Source organism: Ylistrum balloti, unplaced genomic scaffold (genome assembly GCF_031769215.1).
Source record: "Ylistrum balloti isolate Yb309-2 unplaced genomic scaffold, AGI_CSIRO_Ybal_v1 Utg369588, whole genome shotgun sequence".
NCBI classification, from domain to species: domain Eukaryota; kingdom Metazoa; phylum Mollusca; class Bivalvia; order Pectinida; family Pectinidae; genus Ylistrum; species Ylistrum balloti.
In genome coordinates, this window is record NW_026781875.1 from 684,754 (window position 1) to 707,224 (window position 22,471).

At 33.9% G+C, this 22,471-nt stretch overlaps 1 protein-coding gene across 1 annotated transcript; it reads left to right on the plus strand.

Annotated features, from left to right (window-relative positions):
- Positions 1 to 463: 463 nt before the first annotated feature.
- On the plus strand, positions 464 to 15,500 carry LOC132544458 (uncharacterized). The gene is made up of 4 exons (XM_060208058.1): positions 464 to 1,277; positions 1,795 to 1,903; positions 11,216 to 11,299; positions 15,458 to 15,500. Exons 1-4 carry the CDS (start codon positions 464 to 466, stop codon positions 15,498 to 15,500), a joined length of 1,050 nt encoding a protein of 349 aa, XP_060064041.1.
- The last annotated feature ends 6,971 nt before the right edge of the window (positions 15,501 to 22,471 follow it).

Sequence of the window (22,471 nt, forward strand, 5' to 3'; positions counted from 1 at the left end):
ATCTAATCCAGACGTTTCTCGAGCAATACCGAATAAGGCAAGAAGTCGTAGTGTTGAGACGAGTACATTTCCGGTCATTAATCCGAATTCAAAAACATCTCATACTGGTCCTGCTGTAATCCGGCCATCAAATAACAACGAACATCCATGGAGACAGGATAACAACATTCAACCTGTCGGTAAACAAGTCACGGGAAACAACGAGCATCTGAACAAAATCAAGAGTCTGCTCGATCAACAACACCCCTCCACAGTGATCAAGCACTTCATTGAGATGACAACAGAGAACAGTTTGGGTGTTGCGGGAAACCGAGGCAATAGTGGGCTTATCACAAACATCGATAACACATTATCATCGGATAATCCCCAAGTAATTAACTTACTCCGTGATATTGAAAGGGCCAATCGTCAAGGTCAAGGGCAACACGTGAAAGGAGTTCCAAAGAATGACGTCATAGCTAGAATGTCGTCAACGTCTGTCTTAGGTAAAAATCCTAATACTATTGATATGGCCCCGGGTCATGGTAGTATCGTAGATGGAGTTGATGCCGAAGTACTTCTCAATAGCAATGCAAATATACACGGCATAATCAACATCAGGGACCCTGGAACCGCCAAATCACCATCGGTAAACTCATTATTAGGGAACACAAAGTTAGAAAATACCAAAAATAGGACACCTTACCCAAGATTCCACGCGTCAGGAAGAGCTAACGATATTCATTTTGGGGCGCATCGAATGGAGATTAAAAGTGTGAATGGAGAGGCGAGACCAGTGGAAGAAATTGGGTCAAGTACCCAGGAATATGTAAAGGTTCCTAAGGGATCTAAAGGTAACAAAATTGTGAATCAAAGTGCTATCAAGACAGAGAACAATGGGTTGAATATTGCAGGAAACAAAAACATCGTGCAGTCTCAAGTAGGCACCGACAAGGCTAGTACTAGTACTACATCGAACTCGTGGTCAGAATATAGTCCCAATCCACCGCATAAAGATGCTAACACAAAACGCACCACACAACCAACGTTCCTTGAAGCAGCAGGAAACCGAGCCGGACTCAACAAAGGTGAGGGAGAACAACAAACCGCGTCGGACACCGCAGGACCTCAGTCGGGCGCTCAGATACAACCGAAAGCACTACGTAGAACACAAGGACCAAACCCTGGAGGATTTGGCGCTTCATGGATGGAAGGCATGGGTGGGACAGGGGCATGGAAAGCAGCTGCGAGAAAGGAAGCACGAGAATTAGTTTTGGAAAAAGAGGGACATTGGAGATGTAAGTATTGTGTTTGTTACTTAATTCGGGTAATGGACATTTGTACTGCACGATATTCCTCATCGTTTTAACATTTTATATTGGTAAGTGAGAAACACAGGAATACTGCATATTTCGCTTTTTGCAACCGGAAATACTTCGTTACATCCAAAGATTTTTGATATCTACATAATTAGCGTCCATTTATGTATTTCATATCTTTTTTTTCTGGTTTATCAATAATATAAAGTTAACTAATTCAAACTTATGGTAAGAGAACTTACAATCCATTGTAGCAGCTTGATCACACGCGCTTATGCTTAATTGTTCAAATGTTGAAAAACATTACTTTGCTGCACTTTTGTCCATCTGCGTTAATTATTCGCCAGATAAGTCAAGCGATCAAATGTTACTGAGATGAGCGCACGCTAAGCACGCGCCAACAACAAACCAAAGTGTCATAGCTGCACCTTTTTAATAACAATTCTGTAAAATTTGCATGTATCCCACTAACCAACCGCTCTCTCCCCCTCACCAGCGGTGAATATCACTACCATAGGCAGAAAGAGCGACATGTGTCCTGTCTATGACGTCACGTATCAGGAGAACGCCGTTATTCTCTCTACTGGGCACAACTCGTGTAAAATGTGAGTTACCATTAAAAGTGATGGGACGGTGTAGTCTAGAACATTGTGTGTACGTGTGAGGGCGAGTAGATTAGTGTTAGAGTTTAATATCTACATTTCAGTTATACAAAGAATATCAGGACCGAATACGTCACACACGAAACACATTCCGTCTTGAAATTCATGAACTTCCGCTTTCGATCTTACGATATTTTACATAACAGAACATTTACAAAGTAGCGTCACAATATATCACAGCGTCAACAAATATATTACAGCGTCACGAATATATCACAGCGTCACAAATATATCACAGCGTCATAAATATATCACAGCGTCACAAATATATCACAGCGTCACAAATATATCACATCGTCACAAATATATCACAGCGTCACAAATATATTACAGCGTCATAAATACATCACAGCGTCACAAATATATCACAGCGTCAACAAAATATATAACAGCGTCACAAATATATCACAGCGTCAACAAATATATCACAGCATCACAAATATATCACAGCGTCACAAATATATCACAGCGTCACAAATATATCACAGCGTCACAAATATATCACAGCGTCACAAATATATCACAGCGTCAACAAAATATATAACAGCGTCACAAATATATCACAGCGTCAACAAATATATCACAGCATCACAAATATAACACAGCGTCACAAATATATCACAGCGTCACAAATATATCACATCGTCACAAATATATCACAGCGTCACAAATATATAACATCATCACATATATATCACAGCGTTCAACAAAATATATCACAGCGTCACAAATATATCACAGCGTCACAAATATATCACAGCATCATAAATACATGACAGCGTCATAAATATATCACAGCATCAACAAAATATATCACAGCGTCAACAAATAAATCACAGCGTCAACAAAAAATATATCACAGCGTCAACAAAATATATCACAGCATCAACAAAATATATTACAGCGTCACAAATATATCACAGCATCACAAATATATCACAGCGTCAACAAATAAATCACAGCGTCAACAAAATATATCACAGCGTAACAAAATATATCACAGCGTCACAAATATATCACAGCATCACAAATATATCACAGCGTCAACAAATAAATCACAGCGTCAACAAAAAATATATCACAGCGTCACAAATATATCACAGCGTCAACAAAATATATCACAGCGTCAACAAATATATCACAGCATCACAAATATATCACAGCGTCACAAATATATCACAGCGTCATCAAATATATCACAGCCTCAACAAAAATATATATCACAGTGTCAACAAAATATATCACAGCGTCAACAAAATATATCACAGCGTCACAAATATATCACAGCATCACAAATATATCACAGCGTCACAAATATATCACAGCATCACAAATATATCACAGCGTCACAAATATATCACAGCGTCAACAAAATATATCACAGCGTCACAAATATATCACAGCGTCAACAAAATATATCACAGCGTCAACAAAATATATCACAGCGTCAACAAAATATATCACAGCGTCAACAAAATATATCACAGTGTCAACAAAATATATCACAGCGTCAACAAATTTATCACAAAATATATTACAGCATCACAAATATATCACAGCGTCACAAATATATCACATCGTCACAAATATATCACAGCGTCACAAATATATTACAGCGTCATAAATACATCACAGCGTCACAAATATATCACAGCGTCAACAAAATATATAACAGCGTCACAAATATATCACAGCGTCAACAAATATATCACAGCGTCACAAATATATCACAGCGTCACAAATATATCACATCGTCACAAATATATCACAGCGTCACAAATATATAACATCATCACATATATATCACAGCGTTCAACAAAATATATCACAGCGTCACAAATATATCACAGCGTCACAAATATATCACAGCATCATAAATATATAACAGCGTCATAAATATATCACAGCATCAACAAAATATATCACAGCGTCAACAAATAAATCACAGCGTCAACAAAAAATATATCACAGCGTCAACAAAATATATCACAGCATCAACAAAATATATTACAGCGTCACAAATATATCACAGCATCACAAATATATCACAGCGTCAAAAATATATCACAGCGTCACAAATATATCACAGCGTCAACAAAATATATCACAGCGTCACAAATATATCACAGCGTCAACAAAATATATCACAGCGTCACAAATATATTACAGCGTCATAAATACATCACAGCGTCACAAATATGTCACAGCGTCAACAAATATATCACAGCGCCACAAATATATCACAGCGTCACAAATATATCACAGCGTCATCAAATATATCACAGCGTCAACAAAATATATCACAGCGTCACAAATATATCACAGCGTCACAAATATATCACAGCGTCAACAAAATATATCACAGCGTCAACAAAATATATCACAGCGTCAACAAAATATATCACAGTGTCAACAAAATATATCACAGCGTCAACAAATTTATCACAAAATATATTACAGCATCACAAATATATCACAGCGTCACAAATATATCACAGCGTCAACAAAATATATCACAGCGTCACAAATATATCACAGCGTCAACAAAATATATCACAGCGTCAACAAAACATATCACAGCGTCACAAAGATATAACATCGTCACAAATATATCACAGCGTCACAAATATGTCACAGCGTCAACAAATATATCACAGCGCCACAAATATATCACAGCGTCACAAATATATCACATATATATATCACAGTGTCAACAAAATATATCACAGCGTCAACAAAATATATCACAGCGTCACAAATATATCACAGCATCACAAATATATCACAGCGTCACAAATATATCACAGCATCACAAATATATCACAGCGTCACAAATATATCACAGCGTCAACAAAATATATCACAGCGTCACAAATATATCACAGCGTCAACAAAATATATCACAGCGTCAACAAAATATATCACAGCGTCACAAATATATCACAGCGTCAACAAAATATATCACAGCGTCAACAAAATATATCACAGTGTCAACAAAATATATCACAGCGTCAACAAATTAATCACAAAATATATTACAGCATCACAAATATATCACAGCGTCACAAATATATCACATCGTCACAAATATATCACAGCGTCAAAAATATATTACAGCGTCATAAATGCATCACAGCGTCACAAATATATCACAGCGTCAACAAAATATATAACAGCGTCACAAATATATCACAGCGTCAACAAATATATCACAGCATCACAAATATATCACAGCGTCACAAATATATCACATCGTCACAAATATATCACAGCGTCACAAATATATAACATCATCACATATATATCACAGCGTTCAACAAAATATATCACAGCGTCACAAATATATCACAGCGTCACAAATATATCACAGCATCATAAATATATAACAGCGTCATAAATATATCACAGCATCACCAAAATATATCACAGCGTCAACAAATATATCACAGCGTCAACAAATATATAGCGTCAACAAAATATATCACAGCATCAACAAAATATATTACAGCGTCACAAATATATCACAGCATCACAAATATATCACAGCGTCAACAAATAAATCACAGCGTCAACAAAATATATCACAGCGTAACAAAATATATCACAGCGTCACAAATATATCACAGCGTCAACAAAATATATCACAGCGTCAACAAAATATATCACAGCGTCACAAATATATCACAGCATCACAAATATATCACAGCGTCAAAAATATATCACAGCGTCACAAATATATCACAGCGTCAACAAAATATATCACAGCGTCACAAATATATCACAGCGTCAACAAAATATATCACAGCGTCACAAATATATTACAGCGTCATAAATACATCACAGCGTCACAAATATGTCACAGCGTCAACAAATATATCACAGCGCCACAAATATATCACAGCGTCACAAATATATCACAGCGTCATCAAATATATCACAGCGTCAACAAAATATATCACAGCGTCACAAATATATCACAGCATCACAAATATATCACAGCGTCAACAAAATATATCACAGCGTCAACAAAATATATCACAGTGTCAACAAAATATATCACAGCGTCAACAAAATATATCACAGCGTCAACAAAATATATCACAGCGTCAACAAATTTATCACAAAATATATTACAGCATCACAAATATATCACAGCGTCACAAATATATCACAGCGTCAACAAAATATATCACAGCGTCAACAAAATATATCACAGCGTCAACAAAATATATCACAGCGTCACAAATATATCACAGCATCACAAATATATCACAGCGTCAAAAATATATCACAGCATCACAAATATATCACAGCATCACAAATATATCACAGCGTCAAAAATATATCACAGCATCACAAATATATCACAGCGTCAACAAAATATATCACAGCGTCACAAATATATCACAGCGTCAACAAAATACATCACAGCGTCAACAAAATATATCACAGCGTCACAAATATATAACATCGTCACAAATATATCACAGCGTCACAAATATGTCACAGCGTCAACAAATATATCACAGCGCCACAAATATATCACAGCGTCACAAATATATCACAGCGTCAACAAAAATATATATCACAGTGTCAACAAAATATATCACAGCGTCAACAAAATATATCACAGCGTCACAAATATATCACAGCATCACAAATATATCACAGCGTCACAAATATATCACAGCGTCAACAATATATATCACAGCGTCACAAATATATCACAGCGTCAACAAAATACATCACAGCGTCAACAAAATATATCACAGCGTCACAAATATATAACATCGTCACAAATATATCACAGCGTCAACAAAATATATCACAGCGTAACAAAATATATCACAGCGTCACAAATATATCACAGCATCACAAATATATCACAGTCAACAAAATATATCACAGCGTCAACAAATATATCACAGCGTCAACAAAAAATATATCACAGCGTCACAAATATATCACAGCGTCAACAAAATATATCACAGCGTCACAAATATATCACAGCATCACAAATATATCACAGCGTCACAAATATATCACAGCGTCAACAAAATATATCACAGCGTCACAAATATATCACAGCGTCAACAAAATATATCACAGCGTCAACAAAATATATCACAGCGTTACAAATATATCACAGCGTCAACAAAATAACAGCGTCAACAAAATATATCACAGTGTCAACAAAATATATCACAGTGTCAACAAAATATATCACAGCGTCAACAAAATATATCACAGTGTCAACAAAATATATCACAGCGTCAAAAAATATATCACAGCGTCAACAAAATATATCACAGCGTCAACAAAATATATCACAGCGTCAACAAAATATATCACAGCGTCAACAAAATATGTCACAGCGTCAACAAAATATATAACATCGTCACAAATATATCACAGCGTCACAAATATATCACAGCGTCACAAATATATCACAGCGTACAAATATATCACAGCGTCAACAAAATATATCACAGCGTCACAAATATATCACAGCGTCAACAAAATATATCACAGCATCACAAATATATCACAGCGTCAACAAAATATATCACAGTGTCAACAAAATATATCACAGCGTCACAAATATATCACAGCCTCAACAAAATATATCACACCGTCAACAAAATATATCACAGCGTCAAAAAATATATCACAGCGTCACAAATATATCACAGCTTCAACAAAATATATCACAGTGTCAACAAAATATATCACAGCGTCAAAAAATATATCACAGCGTCACAAATATATCACAGCGTCAACAAAATATATCACAGCGTCACAAATATATCACAGCGTCAACAAAATATATCACAGCGTCAACAAATTTATCACAAAATATATTACAGCATCACAAAAATATAACTGCGTCACAAATATATCACAGCGTCACATATATATCACAGTGTTCACAAATATATCACAGTGTCACAAATATATAACAGCGTCACAAACATATCACTGCGTCAACAAAATATATAACAGCATCACAAATATATCACAGCGTCACAAATATATAACAGCTTCAATAAATAAATCATAGCATTGTTATACAGGACACAAAGTATACAGCATTGTTATACAGGACACAAAGTATACAGCATTGTTATACAGGACAAAGTATACAGCATTGTTTTACAGGACAAAGTATACAGCATTGTTATACAGGACAAAGTATACAGCATTGTTATACAGGACAAAGTATACAGCATGGTTATACAGGACAAAGTTTACAGCATTGTTGTACAGGACAAAGTATAAAACATTGTTATACAGGACACAAAGTATACAGCATTGTTATACAGGACAAAGTATACGCCAGTGTTATACAGGACAAAGTATACAGCATTGTTATACAGGACAAAGTATACAGCATGGTTATACAGGACAAAGTATACAGCATTACTATACAGGACAAAGTATACAGCATTGTTACACAGGACACAAAGTTTACAGTATTGTTATACAGGACAACGTATACCACATTGTTGTACAGGACACAAAGTATACAGCATTGTTATACAGGACAAAGTATACAGCATTGTTATACAGGACAAAGTATACAGCATTACTATACAGGACAAAGTATACAGCATTGTTATACAGGACACAAAGTTTACAGTATTGTTATACAGGACAAAGTATACCACATTGTTATACAGGACACAAAGTATACAGCATTGTTATACAGGACAAAGTATACAGCATTGTTATACAGGACAAAGTATAAAGCAGTGTTATACAGGACAATGTATACAGCATTGTTATACAGGACAAAGTATACAGCATTGTTATACAGCTCATACTATACTACACGTATATCGTCATTAGACAGGGAATACACCAGAACATTTAGGGGAAATGACGATCACAAAAAGACTGAAAAATCATTGTTTTAACTTCAAACTGTGTCTCAGCTTGATCTGAGCTTGATGGTGTTATTATATAAGTTTACATGTTTTAGAATTGCGATTAAACAGACTGTCACTAAATGACCAGAGAGTGTCTACAACAACGAGCTAATTAACACCTCCCGGCGCTGAATGCTATACGTAACTTGCTTTATTGACACGCATGCGTAAAGTACACTGCACTGCAGATATATTTTGTTCATGTATTTTGTGCCTCAGTCAGAGGTAAATGACGATAATGAAAAGCATATTGAAATTATAATGTTTAGATGATAATCAAGACGTCGCTACAGACTTTTAATTTACGTACTTTTAAAGAAATGTTTGGCACCTGCACTAAACATGTATAAAAGTGATTGATCAGATGTAAATGATGACTATCATTTGCTTTATTTTGTTCATGCCATTCTTATACTGTGAACCAATCTATACTCGCATGAATATCATACAGGAAGTAATTAATGCAAAGGCTTATATACGAATTTAAGTATTCACTATTGAAATGATGACTTTTATGTACAAATTCTTGTTATCAACACCACAAAGATAAGATTTTGATTGCTTCTAAATTTAGGTATGAGTCGATGCGCGAATTAACATTAATTTTTTCTCATCAAAAACTTGAAAAGATATTTGTATAAAGATCCGTTGTATCATTATATATTTTATATAGCTTAGAACACATATTTCTAACACTTCTCACAATAATGAATACTTACATACGTACCTTTGTGTGTATCACAGTGTTATCACAGTGATTTCTACTTACATACGTACCTTTGTGTGTATCACAGTGTTATCACAGTGATTCCTACTTACATACGTACCTTTGTGTGTATCACAGCGTTATCACAGTGATTCCTACTTACATACGTACCTTTGTGTGTATCACAGCGTTATCACAGTGATTCCTACTTACATACGTACCTTTGTATCACAGCGTTATCACAGTGATTCCTACTTACATACGTACCTTTGTTTGTATCACAGTGTTATAACAGTGATTCCTACTTACATACATACCTTTGTATCACAGCGTTATCAAAGTGATTCCTACTTACATACGTACCTTTGTGTGTATCACAGTGTTATCACAATGATTCCTACTTACATACGTACCTTTGTTTGTATCACAGTGTTATCACAGTGATTACTACTTACATACGTACCTTTGTTTGTATCACAGTGTTATCACAGTAATTCCTACTTACATACGTACCTTTGTATCACAGTGTTATCACAGTGATTCCTACTTACATACATACCTTTGTATCACAGCGTTATCACAGTGATTCCTACTTACATACATACCTTTGTATCACAGCGTTATCACAGTGATTCCTACTTACATACTTACCTTTGTATCACACCGTTATCACAGTGATTCCTACTTACATACGTACCTTTGTATCACACCGTTATCACAGTGATTCCTACTTACATACGTACCTTTGTATCACAGCGTTATCACAGTAATTCCTACTTACATACATACCTTTGTATCACAGCGTTATCACAGTAATTCCTACTTACATACGTACCTTTGTATCACACCGTTATCACAGTGATTCCTACTTACATACATACCTTTGTATCACACCGTTATCACAGTGATTCCTACTTACATACGTACCTTTGTATCACAGTGTTATGTTTGTATCACAGTGTTATCACAGTGATTCCTACTTACATACGTACCTTTGTATCACAGCGTTATCACAGTGATTCCTACTTACATACGTACCTTTGTTTGTATCACAGCGTTATCACAGTGATTCCTACTTACATACATACCTGTGTATCACAGTGTTATCACAGTAATTCCTACTTACATACGTACCTTTGTATCACAGCGTTATCACAGTGATTCCTACTTACATACATACCTTTGTATCACAGTGTTATCACAGTGATTCCTACTTACATACGTACCTTTGTATCACAGTGTTATCACAGTGATTACTACTTACATACGTACCTTTGTATCACAGTGTTATCACAGTGATTCCTACTTACATACGTACCTTTGTTTGTATCACAGCGTTATCACAGTGATTCCTACTTACATACGTACCTTTGTTTGTATCACAGTGTTATCACAGTGATTCCTACTTACATACGTACCTTTGTTTGTATCACAGCGTTATCACAGTGATTCCTACTTACATACGTACCTTTGTGTGTATCACAGTGTTATCACAGTGATTCCTATGTTACGTACCTTTGTATCACAGCGTTTTGTTCATACGTACCTTTGTGTTTTGTATCATAGCGTTATCACAGTTATTCCTACTTACATACGTACCTTGTTTGTATCCGTTCACAGCGTTATCACATGGCACCAGAGACCGAAAAGTCGCCCATTTCAGCAGCAGACGCCGTTTGGTATGACCAACCACTTTGTAACGAGGTAATTAGCTAACAGTAGGTTATAAAGGCTCTTTTTTAAATTACAAATAAGTACCTACTAATTTTGAGGTTGAAAGATTTGTTGGCTCCCGTGTTGATCTGATCGTGGAATATTCTATTTCTCCGTGTGATATAAAGCTGGACGTGTTTGATGCTCGTTAGTTTGTCTGTTGGTTCCGTTGTGTGATATAAAGCTGGACGTGTTTGATGTTTCTTAGATTGTCTGTTGGTTCCGTTGTGTGATATGAAGCTGGACGTGTTTGATGCTCGTTAGTATACCTGGTGGTTCTGTAGTGATATATAAAGCTGGACGTGTTTGATGTTTCTTAGATTGTCTGTTGGTTCCGTTGTGTGATATGAAGCTGGACATGTTTGATGCTCGTTAGTTTGTCTGTTGGTTCCGTTGTGTGATATAAAGCTGGACGTGTTTGATGTTCGTTAGTTTGCCTGTTGGTTCCGTTGTGTAATATGAAGCTGGACGTGTGTAATGCTCATTAGTTTGCCTGTTGGTTCCGTTGTGTAATATGAAGCTGGACGTGTGTAATGCTCATTAGTTTGCCTGTTGGTTCCGTTGTGTAATATGAAGCTGGACGTGTGTAATGCTCATTAGTTTGCCTGTTGGTTCCGTTTTTGTATAGTTTGTTGTCATTTGAGAACATGACATTAATTACTGGCCTTTATTCTCATTGCACTTTTTCAAGACTCCTCGTGTAAGTTTTTTTTGTTCATGTTTTGGCCTAGTTTTATTGAATTTGAGTTTGGATTATGATTATGTTGACATGTTGGTAATTTCTTGTTACTGTCCTAGTTTTATTGAATTTGATTTTGAATTATGATTATGTTGACATGCAGGTATGTTCTTGTTTCTGTCCTAGTTTTAGAGAATTTGAGTTTGGATTATGATTATGTTGACATGTTGGTATTTCCTAGTTTTATAGAATTTGAGTTTGGATTATGATTATGTTGACATGTTGGTATTTCCTAGTTTTATAGAATTTGAGTTTGGATTATGATTATGTTGACATGTTGGTATTTCCTAGTTTTATTGAATTTGAGTTTGGATTATGATTATGTTGACATGTTGGTATTTCCTAGTTTTATAGAATTTGAGTTTGGATTATGATTATGTTGACATGTTGGTATTTCCTAGTTTTATTGAATTAGAGTTTGGATTATGATTATGTTGACATGTTGGTATTTCCTAGTTTTATAGAATTTGAGTTTGGATTATGATTATGTTGACATGTTGGTATTTCCTAGTTTTATAGAATTTGAGTTTGGATTATGATTATGTTGACATGTTGGTAATTTCCGGTATTTTTATGACAGAATTTATAAGAGGTAAATGGCATAATCATGATAATGTATTAATATACCGTACAGTGAATTATAGTCGTGACGATTAAATATCGGTTTATTGACGATCATCCATGACAACACGAATTCAAAATATTAGGAAATCTTACTTAAGTGCCTACATACAGGGGTACCAATGTATAAGATATTCGCGAAATTTGAGATCCTTGTCAACTATCTCAAATTGGAACGACAGCAAAATATTATCCCCATGAAATTAAACAATTTTATAGTATAGCACAGTTTAATAAGTGAAAAATCCATCACATCATCCGCGAACATTAACACGTTATCATACAAATAATAATTAAAACATTTAATGGGGAATGTTGTAACATAATTTAAAGGTGAATGTAAATTTTTCTCAGATGAGCCATTTAATCAATCTTCTGTATCACCAATGGTTAATCTTCCTGTCTGAGACATTTGTTTCGCATCTCAATGTCTTTAAATGTCTTTCCCTTTTTTTAACCTAAAAAAATTTACTCTGTAAGAGTATCACGTTTTAATAAGATAGTATATAAAGAATATCGTAAGTTAAGCAGTTTACGAGGCTGGTTCAAGGCATCAAAAATGTAACAGAAATTGCATTGCTGAATTAAAATCTGATAAAAGTTTGATGTCAGACACTGTTTGACATATTACTAGTCAATGATGATGACACTATTTCCGGAAATGCTTGAGAGCTTTACCATCAAACATTTAGCCCCTTGCCTTACTGCTATACACAGCGGTAACGTGTTAGCTGTCAGGTTTACATATCTCATGATCCATTCCAGTACACATATAATCACTTTCTCATTAGTGTATACATCAAATGTCTCCGGTCCGGTGAAATATGATTCATGTATATACCATGTAGGACAGGAACTCGTCTTAACACTCCAGCTATCCGTACGTCTCGCCTGTCGGTAAAAACTAGGACAGTTTGTCTCCTTAATAACCAATCACATCTGTTCTCCATTATATCTGCAGAAAAAAGTGTAGAAGGATCATTACGATATGTCATTATATAGTACTTAGAATAAGCATAAACTGGTGCTGTCATGACCTCTGTTTGGAATCTTTTGTTTTAAAACCTAGATAAATAATTGATGGCGTAATTTTGTAAACTTCGTTAAAACACTTTTATCGTAATCGCCATTTTTGAATATTGAAATACAATGATGTACTACCATCCCGTTATTGTTTTGATATATCCACTAAGTTGTATTCAAATTTTGCCTGATAGGAGGGCCACTATTATACATGATGTTTATCATATAGATAAAGTTTTATATACTAATATCCGATATTGTCCTTACTTCAGATATTTTTATAACATAACGTCATGCTGTAGTTGTATAAATACTTTCCCAGACTGGCTGATAGTCTGATAAATTGTCTTGCCCTGAGGCTTTCAGTAACAGTGCCTGTTACGTCAGAATGGTAACAAATGGCTAAGTTCGGAATCAATCCCTGTACCTAAAGACATTATCAATGTGCAATCATGTTGATTTATCAAAGGTGGTAGCTGTTCGTTTCTTTCTGTACTTTTAAATTTCCTAGGCCGATATTTATTACCTCTACTTTCCCTTCTCGACATTTGGAACAGAGTTTTACTGACGAGTCTCGACAATAGATATGTTAACCTTTGTCAATCAATGTTTGTATATGTCAGATTGTAGCAAGGGTTTCCCAACGACCATTAAACACGTCCAACATTACAATGTTAAATATATCATTGTAACGGCCATAACAATCTATGAGTTACAACTCTTGAAATGGGGTAATAGAATATGTTTGTCTTTAGCAGTGTGTATAAATGTTCCAATGCTATTTTTGCAACTTTGCCATTAATTATCCTTATCTATTTTTATCAAATAATATATGAAAAACGAAAGTAAGTCGCTTTTTATAAACCACGTATCGTCAATATTATGTTGTTTTGCCCCCGTTTTGTCGATTTAGGTTTGATTTCAGTCGATATTTCCATGTGTTTTATTCGTCCATGTGACGTATACCTTTATACCTCGAAGTGTTACATTTCCACATAAACAAGGAGACTTTGACGGCAAAGTGGTTATCTGTCTAAAAGAACAATGCGGTGTAACGTTGAAAATTGACTCCTTTTGAAAATCGAGGTCCTTTTTCAATTCGGGTCGTTTTTTCAAAGTTACAGCGGTATTATTAGGATGTTTTGTGTACTGGTAATTTGATTTTATATATATTTCCTTCAATCTCTCACAGAAATTGATCACTTTATGGAAAGTACAAATGTTTTTAGTAGAAATTGATAAATTAAGACATGAGTAGAAGTTTACAAACGGTGTAACTGTAACACAGTGTTAGTGTATATGTTCAAAAGGTGAAAGGCATGATAGATTGACATGTATATGTAAGTGAAAACTCGTGTTCCAGATATAAATAGACTAATGTATATCTCCCAAAAAAACGGAACTTATAAGGCCTATATTTACTTCTAATACAAAAAAGCAAGCTAGGTTGTTCAACGTATATAACTATTTTCATTTCGCCTAGTTTTCCCCACACATCTATAGAAAGTCAAGACAATATCAGTGAGAAAATATTTTATATTTTTGGTCAATGCATAAATCTGAAATCCAAAAACTTTATCGAAAGTGGAGATTTTGATTCACAATATCCAGCGATCAAATACATATATTTTATAACCATCTTCTGTTTAAATAGAAATTGTAATTATTATTTTCAGATTTAAACACATAACGATATGATATTGCCGTTTAAAATGTCAGTAAACAATTCAGTTCCCAATATAATGACCACGAATGATCTATTGCAGGATGCGTTACGTTCCTGTGGTGACTTATGTGAATGCCAGATGACGCCAAAATCGGTCCTAACGTAAACATAAGAGATGACGTTCGACTCTTGCAAGCAATTGGGATCGGTCAACAGGTGCATTATGACACAAAAGTGATTTTGTCATCAAAGATGAAAAGGGTGCATTTTACACTGTTGTGTGGAAATTGTGTATTTGACTTATTTATATTACGTGTTTGGTATTCCACACATTGATGTCAAGTAAACAACGCCAACAAATGGTATGTCGATCAAGGCAAAATGTGCATGTGTATCCCACATATGTAGCCTCTCTTGTTTGTTGTATATGTCGGAGAGTGTGTGGTATATTTGTGTATGAATCTATGCTAATTTGATACTTTTGTTGTGTATTTAAAGACCATCACAGTAAAGTGTTTCTTGTGAAATAAAGTGCTTGATACATTTCTCATTGACTTCATCATTTATATATGATGACTACAACACTAAGTTTCCTCATATCACAGTTGTTTTCATCATCAAACGTTCAACAGCTGAGAAATTACAGCCATATTTTCTGGTACAAAATTCTTATATTCATATTCTTTGGAAATGACGGGAAATGTACCATTTTCGGTACAATGTGTACCATTATCGGACAATGTGTACCATTTCGGACAATGTGTACCATTTCGGACAATGTGTACCATTTTCTGTACAATACGATAATGATGTTTGCAATGAACATCTGTATCATCCGTTCGTTTTAGCTGGTATGCTTGTTTTTGTTAATTCTTTTTTTATGATTATCTTTTCTATTTCGGTAACGAGTACGTATATTTTTACTGATGTGATAAAACTTTAAGTGGTTATATACAATATTTTGGTAATAATATAAATTCTAGCAAGTTACTTCTTGATTTTATTTCAATTCACAAAATGTATTTAATGACAATTATTCGAAATCATTTCAGCAATCAATACCTAAGCTTATTTCCTCGTCATTAGGTTGTTCCTCTTCATAAGAGATATATGCTGTGAATTTTTAACCAAATAACTATCTTTTTATCTTTTAGACTATTTCTATTTTTATACTGCGTTAAGAGTTCATTTGTTATGTATCATTAAATATATTTTGCATTTCAATATCGATACCAGATCTTATTTATCATAGCAAAAGAGCATCGGTCGTTAAAATTGATTGATCATTCTCACTTGTTTTAATTGAGTTTAATTAACCTGTTAGTTATCAGTCATGTAACATATGACACTTTTGGCGTTTATTCAGCGTTCGAGAGGATCGTCAACTAAAAACTGGGATTATTACTCATCGTTCATATAGATACACTAACTAATGGCGATAGGTAGACTGATCCTTATTATATTTGCTTCGTCATATCTATTTATAGTTATAGTTGATAATTCTAACTGATAGACAATTACATAATGATTTAGTAATTCAGTGATTCTGTGTACTTTTGTTACGAGGATGGAGTGAGTGAAGTGAGCATGTAATATATTTATTGTATAAATTACTCAATACCTTGTCAGGAAAACATCTAATAAAACACGTTGGTTGACCTAATCTTTGTTGTGAAGTTTTCACTTAACAAAAATTGTACAAAAGACACACAAATGAATAACATCTTTTAATAAGTTAGAGTTAGATACAGTAGTGAAAAACAATTAATTAAACTGCATCATACCGCTGTTTCGTCCTTCTAGTACTCGTCAGTAATTTTACATCATACCGCTGTTTCGTCCTTCTAGGACTCTTCAGTGACGCTAAAGGCAAATTTTTTGAAACCTAGGAGGCGACTCAAGAAAATCCAAAGTGATCGAAAGAAAAGTCAAAAGCTAGACGGGCAGATGCACCTGTCCCATAATCAAACACATTTCGTAATTTAAACATATCAGATAATTTTAAAATAGCATCAAGTACAAGTGTATATTCTGAACCGTACCACAATTCGAATGAATTCAGATGTGGCTACGACAAATCTCGGGGATACATTAACTCAAGAAAATACAAAACAATTAATCATGTATTTAATCTCACACAATATTAATGATATGCATTGTCCACATTTAGAAACACGATATTACTTACTTGAATTAACGAAGATTTACATTGCGGGTGTCGTCGATGAATCAGACGACGCTTACTCTTCTGTAACACCTGGTCTTATGCAAATTTAACTTTTTTCTTTATTTTCTGTTGTTCATATCTTGCAATAGTCTTACTGAATCTAAGTTTCAGTTAAATTATGTTCACACAGGCATTTGTTTTTGTCAAAACTGACGAATTTCAGGAAAATGACATCGTAATATCAGAGAAAACGTTTTTTCTTTTATTCGTTTGATTTCGTTACATATTGATGATGCAATCAAATACATTTCAATCAACATCGTAATTCGGAATTACTTGATCGATGTATAATTGCATAATTTTGATAGCGATATGCTTCATCTCAAGGCACGTGTCTAGGAAATCAGAAACGAACCACCGATAGTCCATTGGTTTTGAATATGACTAAGTCTCGATATCTTTCAAGGTTTACATCCTTAGACACATAGCAGGTCAGTTTTACACAGATGCATTTCAACTATCTCTGTTTAAGAGTTGATAAGTTTTCCTCATCATTTCATAACAATGTTCTGTTTTATTTTGGTTGGTTTTTCACATTAACAATTACATTATTGAAGTATACACAGAAGGTAAGTACATCATATGTTGAAATGAAAGTTATTGTATCCTGAATTGGATTTTACACACAGGATAATACTTGTTATATATGAATAGATACACGTCAAATAAAACATTCTGTAAGGTTTACAGTCCTATTTCTTTTCTTTCGGTTTCCAAATTGATTCTATTTTGTCGTTCAAGCATTTGAATTCATTTCATTACCTTCCATTCTAGAGAGATCTTTCAAGCTTGTATTTCGATACAAAGCCTACTGGTCATAACGAAAAACGGATGATGGGCAATGAATAACACGCCGCGCCATAACCTAGCTATGTAAATCGAAAAAACGTCTGGAGAGGTGTTTTTCAAAGGTTCAAAGTTTCGTAGTTTCTTCAGAAAGTCTTTTTTTTCTTTTTTATTTTCTTGATGAAATTATTAGATATAAGCAAAAAAAATTCAAAAGTATTATTTTTCAATTATTTCTCAACATTTTAAGTTAAAAAATACGTGAATAATTGAATATGCGTCGTAATGAAAATACAAATTACTTTACGTGCTGACATGAATATACATCGCTGGATCTGAGATGACCACAAGAAAACACCCAATATCTGTGTAGCCTCTCACTTATTTACCAACACCGTACCCCTTGTGTACAACAAACAATTGAATTATTTCAGTAACCAACCATTTATTTCGAAAACGAATAATCTATAAAGGCTACACAAAATTCAAACAATTGAATGAATATTAAATCTAGATGAACAAGAGATTACTATGAATCTCCAGTTTTACCGGAGAAACAGTACTGACTTGACAATTCAAGGCGTACTTTACGTAATTCGTGTTATCTTCAAATATTGTGTCACTAATGTGGTAAAGACATCATACTAAAGCTATATTTGCCATAACAACAACCATCCATGTTTTAATATGACAGTTAAGGTACCTTCCTGCACAGAAAATATGAATAGGAAATGAATTCGCGTTAAAATCTTCGATAATGAAAAAAAAGTTGTTAACGAAATATGATGGAATTGCATAATTGTAATCCGAGATCTAATCTTGTATGATTCCAGCCTGCGATGACAATGTATGTATGAACTAATATTCATGAACAAACCTAATAACGAAGCCGTCACTTTTTGACACAAAAATAAATGTTACAAAGCTATTTACCATATCCGAGAAACTATTACTATTTTGGTAATTTCAATGACTTTTAGGGGCTGTAATGGGGAGAACGCCATAATTGAGGCGGGTACTTTAGCGTTAGAATAACCTTACTTACGGTGTAACTTCATTCAGACAAAATTCAATAAATCTTGATAAAGATATGCTTGATATTACATTGAAGTAAACACTTTTGACTGTCAGTTTTGTCTTCTTTTATATAAACCATCATGAAACTTCTAATGAGTCCGCTACAACTTCGTTATTACATGAGTAAGATTTTATTATACTATAGACAAAATCAGATACTCGAGTTATTTTGGCGCAAAAACATGTCGATACCAAATAAAACCTTACTATCGAATGAATCACTTGAATTCATAAATTAAATATCCAGCTTACGTTAAAAAAATGTATTGAGTTTCCTTTATATAAGGCAGGTCAAACGAGGCATAATTATGAACATAAGATATATATATATTTATCAATCTTCTATGCAGATGAATTCAGTTTAAAATGCCACCTTTGTTCTCGATAGATGTTTAATCAGTATGTCTAATGGATTCCACTTCAAATTTAATATTTTCACAAAAAATAAATTATGTATTTAAAACAACAAAATGACGACAGGAATAAATTGACCTTCATTCCTGGCTAGACATATATTGACCAAATCCATTAAAGACCCACTGAAAATTAAAGCGATGCAAGATTTTCAAAACCAATGAAAAAAAGGAATTCCTAATTTATTAATCATTATGAACCAGATATCATGATTTAAAAGGCGACATTGATCATTATGAGTAACCTTCACTGCAGGTTGTTGTTCACATATAGAAAAGGATACATTTAACACTACAGACAAGCTTGCATTAATCTCCAGCTTTTGTCAATCAAAGTCAGTGTATATTAAGATGACATTAGGTATGATTGTGATATGATTGAATTTATATAGGCAGATATGGGAAAATCTATATTTATATCAATGAATGACAAAACGTATGATCTATATAGGCATAACAATGTATATAATGTAGTAAGTGGCAGATGATTGTCTATCAAGCGTGTACTTATCAATGCTATAGTACAGTCCTGTGGAAGAATAAGGCTGATACATAATGCTTGAGATCGCTCACAATAAAATGTTTTATTTAATTGCAAAATAATTTCGAAAAAGCGTTTTGTGAATTTTGCAGAATTCTATTGTTGTGTTACAAAATTCACATTTTCGCGGCGATAAATTTTCACGTCAGTCCTGATGCGCGAAAACAAGTCATAAAGGAATATAGTTCAATGAATATGTCACAAATAATTTAAAGTTTCTTAGAAATAACAACGATAAACACATATAGAAAGAAAAACAACTAAAAATAACCAAGTTACAGTACTTCATGTATGCTGTCGATATCACATTCAATAGTTAAAATCAAGAGACCAGTTCGTTTATACAAATTCATTTTGAAATCCCAAAAGGTTGAAAGACATGCAATCGGTGCTTGAACGATGTATGTATATGATTTTGAACGATAGGAATTCGGTCAGTAGAAATGTTCATTCTCATTTGCGCACGATAAACGGACGAGGTAGGATGCAAAAGTAGGTATCATAAATTTAGACATAATTTTTTATAGGTACAGAATATTACATAAGTGCCTGATTTATGTTTTTTATAGACATTTCCAAATTGAACAGTGCAAGCTTATACTTATATAGGTCAAAGACACTTGAATCTCACGTTGTAAATATATTGATGTTTTCATGATCGTTCTGTTCTCTTATAAAAAAAACAAGACAAAAACATTGCCGGATATTTCAAAAAAATCTTTCTACATTAATCTTAGTTTTTTATTGTTAAGTTTGATCTTATAAAATTAATCGCAAACACATGTAAAAGCCTACCAAAAATACAACCGTATTCTGGTATCAACCATTATGGGTAATTAATTTAAAACAAGGCGGATATATCAGAGCAAGAGGAAAACACACCTAATGAAGACCTCCGGATGTTCTGATTATTTCCATAACTGATAAGATCCCTTATCACTGAATAAAACATTTATAAAAACACCCACTAACCTTTCGTTTCATTTTTCAATTCGTATTATTGACTGACTTAACGTTACCAACCGTTCTAAATGTGTGATGATATGATACACTTATGTGATTTAATCATGCATTGTATACTTGCGTAGATTATGTTCGGACATGTACACAAGGTGTGCGGAAAATGTTTAGTCGATGTGCGCATTTTATTGGTGCGTTGTGCAATCCCAAATCTGTATAAAGAACCTCTCGAATACTCGATGTCTTTATTGGGTAACGCTTTGATACAAATAAATAAAACAAGGACTGATTTTACAGGGAAAATACAAATATAAGAAATGTGTATGACATTGCAACGATAACAAGACATTACGTCTTTAGTGTTTTCATTCTTCTTTGACTATGAAGAAATGAGAACAAACGGACGTGTGCATTAATAACCTTCTAAACAATAACAAGTTAAAATGACTAGATTTTATTTGAAAAAGAAAAACATTGCAGTTATAAATACTGTAAAATTATGTATTTTCGTTGGGCTCAATTTTCGTGGATTTTCAAAAATACTACTCTTTCGTGAATATCTGATTTCGTGGATAAATTTGACTCATTGAATCAAGTTATATTAATTTCTGCAGTCGTGGACATATGAATTCATAAGTTAAGAGTACACAGGAAATCAACATAAATATCTATCCCCCAAGAAAATTGATAATCTTACAGTACATAGACCACAATTATCACTTAAATGGACACATATAACTCGCTGAGTCACATACATAGATACATATATACTCTTGTTCGTCCTAACCGAAGGATTATCTTACTCATGATGCATATCAAATAAAGCAGATACATTTCAGTGTCGTGATAAAGCCTTTATAGTAATGACAGGTAACGGCATGACACAGCAGCTGTATAGAAATTTGATAGGTGTTTCATTTTGTGCACAATTAATGTAACGATTATTATTTGTTTATATGCAAACACATTGTTCGGATATATTATGTTACTGCAGGCATCCGTATTTTACGAGACTTCATATGATATTTCATATAACATTAGTTTACTTAAGATTGAGACCAGACATTCCGGATGTTAAACATGCATTCAGCTTATATATATAGCTAGCCG